Here is a 7,141-nt window from a genome sequence, read left to right as displayed (position 1 = left end):
CAAACAACTTTATTTATTGCATTGACTTGTGTTGTTGATGAAATCTTCTTCTTATGATCTTTGTTCTGATTGGTGGATGAGATGTTGACATCACAGGAGGGTTAAAGGTCCAGGTAATGAACTGATTTATGGTTTGTGTCTCAGAAGACACTTTCTCCCGTCAGAAGGTTTTTCTGGCCATCCATCTGTTCCTCTCACCATGGTTACCATACATCTGTCCGTCTTCTGTTATCTCTTGTCTGTGGTTTCTATCACCTGTGCCTCAGGTAAGACCGCAGTGTTGTGTGAGTGGTTTTGGGATCTCTTGCGAGAACCATCGCTTTTTAAAATACAGTACAGTTTTTGATTTACCGTAGTATTACTGCGGTATTCTGTGAAGTCCATGCATTTACATTGTGGTGTATAGGATCATCATGATCTTTATCACTATATGAGAGAGAGAGAGAGAAAAAGGGGTGGTTGCATAACCGTCTAGTTGGCACTGAAGTGTGAGTGGGTGAATGCTTTTCATCAGGTGTGTGTTTGTGTGTTTGTGTGTGTGTGTGTGTGTGTGTGTGTGTGTGTGTGTGTTTTACTGGGAGCTGTTTATAAAATCAATGCATGCGTCTCACTGCCTACAAAGTGAATTAGATCCACTTCAGTTCACATGCAAGAGAACCCACTTCACTTCAAAGTCTTTTAGTCATTTTCATGACTCCTTTTGATTTGCTGGTACATGGAGGACGGCGGTATTGCTCAGAAGTTGCTCTTTCAGTGCTCATGGGACTCGATGGAGTTCTTAGGCATAATTTGCATAAAAAGCATAACACTAACAATTTCAGTCTGGGTTCCGGGCCTCAACGCAGTGTCAAGACTGCTTAGTCAAAATTTCTAGTGACTTACTATTAGCTACTGATCTAATTTGATGCAATTTCACATAGTATTCTGTTAAGCAGGCTGGAGTCAATTGGAATTACTGGAACCGCTCTGACATGGTTCCTGTCTTATTTTACTAATCATATTCAGTTTTTACTGCTGAAACACTTTACATTTAAGCCGTCTAAACATCCTGGTATTCCGCAGGGCTCAGTTTTGGGTCCTCTTTTATTTATCATTTGTTTTCTGCCACTTGGTAACATTTTTAGGAAGACCAATATCCACTTTCCCTGTTATGTTGATAAACCTCCGTCTACACATTTTCCTCCATCTACTCTCTCAGATTGTGTAGCTGAGTTAAAGGAGCGGTTAACATTACATCTTCTGAAACATAACCGCAGTAAAACGGAAATTTTGCTTGTTGCTTCAAAAGACAGTTTGGGAAAGACAAAATGTTCTTTTATGGATTTTGATGATTTGTCTCTTTCTGACTCGTCTCAGGGTAAAACTTTGAGTTTTAACTTTATGGTACTTTATCATTTGAAGCACAAAAACAGTGTGGTCCAAACTGCATATTTTCACTTAAGTAACATTAATCGCCCCGTCTGTCTCTTTCATTTGAGAACACAGCAACATGTACATGCTTTAGTTACATCTCTGATAGACTTTTGCAATTCTCAGTGAAAATATTTCTGCTTTTAAATCTTTTCTTAAAACTCAGACCGACTTTTCAGTGATTGCCTTTGGCTACATGTTGTATTAATGGTCTAAAGGACTGTTTTATTTTATTGTACGGTGTCCATGGGTGTCTAGGAAGGCGCCTATAAATAAAATGTATAATAATAATATATTAATTTAGATACACAGTATAAAGTGTGCACAAGTGAGAGATGATATTTTAGTGTATGTGTCATTGTTTCAGTTGAAGAGGAGAATCCAGAGTTCTGGAGGAGTCTAGCTCAGGACACACTGCGTTCATCACTGTTACGCACACTCAACACTAACGTCGCCAAAAATGTTGTGCTGTTTCTGGGAGACGGTAAGAGCTTTCACAAACTTTCATTGATACAAAACTTCCAGTTTATTCTAGCCAAAAACAGAAGAGTGTGATTGACATTTACACAAATGACAGTTTGTTTTAATGAAATGCTTCTACTGATAGTACATCAGAGGCTGATGGAGTGTGATTTTGTTGGTCAGGTATGGGTGTGACCACCATCACAGCCGCTCGTATCCTGAAGGGTCAGTTACAGAACCGCACGGGTGAAGAGACCGTCATGAACATGGACACATTCCCGTATGTGGGTCTCGCAAAGGTAACCACACACACTAAACATTTCATGAATCCACACATAATAGTTTTCTTGTGTAATTTATGCTGCTATGAAAATTCTACACCAGTACAGTCTGTTTCTCAAAAGATGTGGGAAAACAAAATAGATATTCAATGTCATAAAGCAGATCATTGATGTCACCAGTAGCTTGTTTTTGTCTGATCTGTGCTTGTGTAGACGTATTCAGTGGATTTTCAGATAGCTGACAGTGCGTCCACCGCTACAGCGTATCTGTGTGGAGTAAAAACCAATCTGAATGTTGTGGGTGTGAGCGCGGCCGCTCGTAACGGCGTCTGCAGCTCACAGAAGGGAAATGAAGTCACGTCCATCCTCAAATGGGCTAAAGATGCAGGTACCTCTACTCTGACCCTCACCTCACAAAATCGTTCACATTTAATCATATTATTTAACTTGTTCACTTTTATTTTTAAATCATGTTTTTATTGTGTTATCGTGTGTTTGTCTTATTATGTTTGTTAGCTGTATATTTTTAGTTAATATTACTTAATTAAAAACCCAACTGCAGTATGATTGATATTGATAGGCCCTTTTCACAATGACGTAACTTAACTTCTGCTTTTTTGCAAAGCAGTGTATGATAACCAGTGTTGGGTACGTTACTCTGAAAAAGTAATTAATTACTAGTTACTCATTACATATTCAATAGTGTATTTAGATTACAGTCCAAATTACTCTGTCCAAAAAGTATTTAGTTACTCATTACTAATTACTTTCTATATCCTACATCAACCTTGATTAGTTAAGTGATTCAAGAATAGACATGAAACGGCTTATTTAATTCATTCAAATAATATTATTAACTGACCAAAGTATTACAAATGTAAGAATTATACATTAATGCACAGATTTTAAAGTCAATTACACTATTGCACACGCATTTATTTCACCATGTATTTAGTTTAATTACATCAAAAGTAACTGTAATTAAATTACAGAAAACATATGAGTAATCCCTTACTTTACTTTTTCAAGGGAAAAGTAATTAAATTACAGTAACTAATTACTTAGTAACTAGTTACACCCAACACAGATGATAACACCCGTATTGCAACCAACATGAAGAAGAACTACTTCCTTTTTGCCACTACTTCCTTTTTTTTGCCAAAAAACTGACAGAACACGTATTCAAGTACTTATCCTAGCATTTCGCTAACTCAAAAAGAAAACAAAACACTTATCTTCAAATTCAAACAGCGACTGTTTAACCAAGAATTTTTATTCTTTATCTGGCTTGATCTTGTCTTAGGCGAAAATGTGTGTGTAAGATGTTGTACATCATCTAGTTGTATTTGTGGCAGCTGTGTAAGGATCTTGGTGAAGTCCATTCTGAGGCGCTAGATGCGTGCTGTCATGTGAAAGGGGCCTATTGGAATGCACAGCAAAAACATGATTTTTGAGTTTTATTTCTATAACATTTCTATGATTAAATGACGGACAGAGACCCATCCTCTACCAGCCAATCAATGTGGTCATAGTCAGTAAGTTTGCTGACATCATCCATAGCACAGAGGTCAACCCCGCCCCTTTCTCTTAGATAAGAGGTCTTTCTGCTCATAAGTAAAAGTGGCTCTCAGCAGCGTTGTGAATCAGTTTTAAGTCTTAACTCAAATGTGACTGTTGTTTAGGAGAACTCGTAGTGGTAAGACACACACACAATCTTGTTCCACACAATCACATGTGTTACCTAAATGTTATCTTGTTATTTAAGTTGTAAACCAGAGAATGCTGATAGAAAGTGTGTTTATCAGCATGATTTATCTCATAATAAACTCATTGTGTTTGTGTGTAATGTTATATGTGTTTGTTTAATATAATAAATAACTGTAAAGAGTGTGTGTGTGTTTTTCTTCAGGTAAGTCTGTCGGCATAGTAACGACAACACGCGTTCAACACGCCACACCGGCTGCTTCATACGCTCACAGTGCCAGCCGCACATGGTACAGCGACGCTGATCTGCCGTCTGCCGCCGTCACTGATGGTTGTGTGGACATCGCCGTCCAGCTGATCTCAAACACAGACATCGACGTGAGACACACACTCACAATCTTCTGTTTTAAAGCTGGAGCAGGACACATGACACATGTGTTTGTGACAGTCTCTGTGTGGAGACGTCAGAGGTTCAGAAGCTCTTAACCCTGATCTTTCAGACCGTAGATAAAACGGATGTTTTGTTTGTGCAGGTGATCATCGGCGGCGGGCGGAAATACATGACCCCCAAAGGGTTTCCTGACCCGGAGTATCCCACCGATGTGAGCGCTCAGGGCCAGAGAAAAGATCAGCGACACCTCATCCATGAGTGGCTGAACATGAAGCAGGAGAAGGTGAAGAGAGAGAGAGACAAAAGCCATCTTCTACACAAACTGTGTAGACTGACTGTCATGTGTTTATTGCAGGTGGCCAGATATGTGTGGAATAAAACAGACTTTGATGCTGTGGACCCAGAAAAAACTGATTACTTAATGGGTGAGAGAGAGAGAGAGAGAGAGAGAGAGAGAGAGGGAGAGAGAGGGAGAGAGACAGAGAGAGAGAGAGAGAGAGAGAGAGACCCTCACAGTGTCAGTCTGAGTGTTTTAAAGATGTGTTCACTTTTAAACAAATCTTCTGTCTCTCTCTCTTTCTCTCTAACTCGCTCTTTCTCTCTCTCTTTCTCGCTGTCTCTCTTTCTCACTCTCTCTCTTTCTCACTCTCTCTCTCATTCGCTCTCTCTCTATCTATCTCAATAACTCTCTTTTTCTCTCACTCTGTCTCTCTTTCTCACTCTCTCTCTCTTTCTTTCCCTTTCTCTCTCACTCTCTCTCTCTTTCACTCGATCGCTCTCTTTCAATCGATCGCTCTCTTTCTCTTTGTCTCTCACTCGCTCTCTCATTCTATTTCATTCTCTCTTTCTCTCACTCAATCTCTCACTCTCTCATTCTTTTTCATTCTCTCTCTCACTCAATCTCTCTCTCTCTCTCTCTCTCTCTCATTCATTTTCTCTCAATCTCTCTCTCTCTCAATCTCTCTTTCTCTCTCACTCTTTTCATTCTCTTTCACTCAATCTCTCTCTCACTCTCTCATTCTTTGTCATTCTCTCTCAATCTCTCTCTCTCTCAATCTCTCTCTCTCAATCTCTCTCTATTTCTCTCTCTCTCTCTTTCTCTAGCTCTCTTTGAGCCGGGCGATCTGAGGTTTGATGTAGAGAGAGACAGTCGCATGGATCCCTCCATCGCCGAGACCGCAGAGAAAGCCATTCAGATCCTGAAGAAAAATCCCAACGGATTCTTCCTGCTGGTGGAGGGTAAACAAAGAAACATCCGTCCATCACATGATCCATGAATCCATTCATCAAATCCCATTGTGTTCACAGGTGGACGTATTGATCAGGCACACCATGACAGTCGAGCATCGATGGCGCTGCATGAGGCGGTCGCTCTTGACAACGCTGTTGCCCGGGCGCTCGAGCTGACCAATGAGAACGAGACTTTGACGATCGTCACGGCTGACCACTCCCACGCCTTTACCTTTAACGGCTATCCGTTCCGGGGGAACAGCATTCTGGGTGATTTTTCTATCGTGTGTTCTGCATGCGTGCGTGTGCTCGTATAGTGACCTCTGACCTGTGTGTTTCTCAGGTAAATCTCCCATCTTCGCTCTGGATTTTTTACCCTACACCACACTGATGTACGGAAACGGCCCGGGACACAAGATCGTAAACAACAAGCGTCCAGACATCCGCAAAGTTGACACCAGTAAGACGCGTTCTGTCACAAACACAAACTGAGTATACTGTGTGTGAATGTGTTTGTTTTTATGTTTGTTCAGAGAGTAAAGATTATGTTCAGCAGTCAGCCGCTCCTCTGGACTCAGAGACTCATGGGGGTGAAGACGTGGCTCTGTTGGCTCGCGGTCCCATGGCTCATCTCTTCCAGGGTGTTTATGAGCAGAGTTACATCGCACACGCCATGGCCTACGCCGCCTGCGTCGGTGCCAATCAACAACACTGTGCTGCAGTCCAACCCACACTTAAAGACCCTGGAAACTCCGCCTCCGACACGCCCCTCTGGACTGTGATGTCACTAACGTTGAGTGTGATGACGGCCGGTCTGATGCACTGAGATAACATTTTACATTTTAACATTTATGCATTTGGCAGATGCTTTTATCCAAAGTGTCTTACATTGCATTATCCTATACATTAACACATAGGTATGTGCAATCCCCTGGGATCAAACCCACAACCTTGTGTTGTGAACACAATGCTCTTACCACTGAGCTACAGGAAAGCAGAGATCTGATTTGCCAGAAATAAAAAAAAACTTAAATTAAGAATGACTTGTGGTCGATTAGATTTAAGTTCATGATGTGCTTTTGTACATCCTCAATTTTAAAAAGTGATAATATTTCAAGTTTATTTACCTGTTCATCAACAGCTGAGCAGGTACACAACGCAGTTTAAGAAAATTTACATCTGTTTAAAAAATTTACACATTTAAAGTTGCTATGAAATAAAAAATTATCATTCTAACTGTTTCACATAGTGGTGAAGTATTTATCTGTGCACATTATTATTTTATTCAAATGTATTTGCCTTTGTGATCTTTAATCAAAATGTTATCTTTTCACGATCCAATCAGTTCAATCAGATGAAATCAAGTCCCGCCCTACATTTTATTATTCAAATAATGTAGGCAAATAAGTGTTACAGTTGAAAAGGGACATTATGCAAATAAATAAAAAATATAAAATAACACAATAGAACAATTAAAAGAAGAAAAAGGAAAAATTCATAAAAAAGGTTAAATAATAACACTGAAATGTTTGCAAAGCGAAAGACTTTTAACAGCTTTCTTATTTGTTAAATAATGGTTTGTCTTCTCGAAATGTACGTTTATGGATACTAAATTTGGCTACAAAAGTATCATATTAATTAGGGATTTCACCGTGAGCCGGTT

At 39.8% G+C, this 7,141-nt stretch overlaps 1 protein-coding gene across 1 annotated transcript; it reads left to right on the top strand.

The window, feature by feature from the left end:
- The first annotated feature begins 199 nt into the window (after positions 1–199).
- Positions 200–6,494, top strand: LOC130428795 (alkaline phosphatase-like). The gene is made up of 11 exons (XM_056757044.1): positions 200–266; positions 1,778–1,894; positions 2,056–2,171; positions 2,367–2,541; positions 4,063–4,235; positions 4,391–4,531; positions 4,604–4,673; positions 5,353–5,487; positions 5,557–5,748; positions 5,822–5,938; positions 6,012–6,494. Exons 1-11 carry the CDS (start codon positions 200–202, stop codon positions 6,302–6,304), a joined length of 1,596 nt encoding a protein of 531 aa, XP_056613022.1. The 3' UTR covers positions 6,305–6,494.
- Positions 6,495–7,141: the final 647 nt, after the last annotated feature.

Source organism: Triplophysa dalaica, chromosome 9, assembly GCF_015846415.1.
Source record: "Triplophysa dalaica isolate WHDGS20190420 chromosome 9, ASM1584641v1, whole genome shotgun sequence".
In the NCBI taxonomy this organism is placed as follows: Eukaryota; Metazoa; Chordata; class Actinopteri; order Cypriniformes; family Nemacheilidae; genus Triplophysa; species Triplophysa dalaica.
The sequence above is the reverse complement of the archived record's forward strand: the minus strand, read 5'-3'. Positions and strand labels throughout refer to the sequence as shown.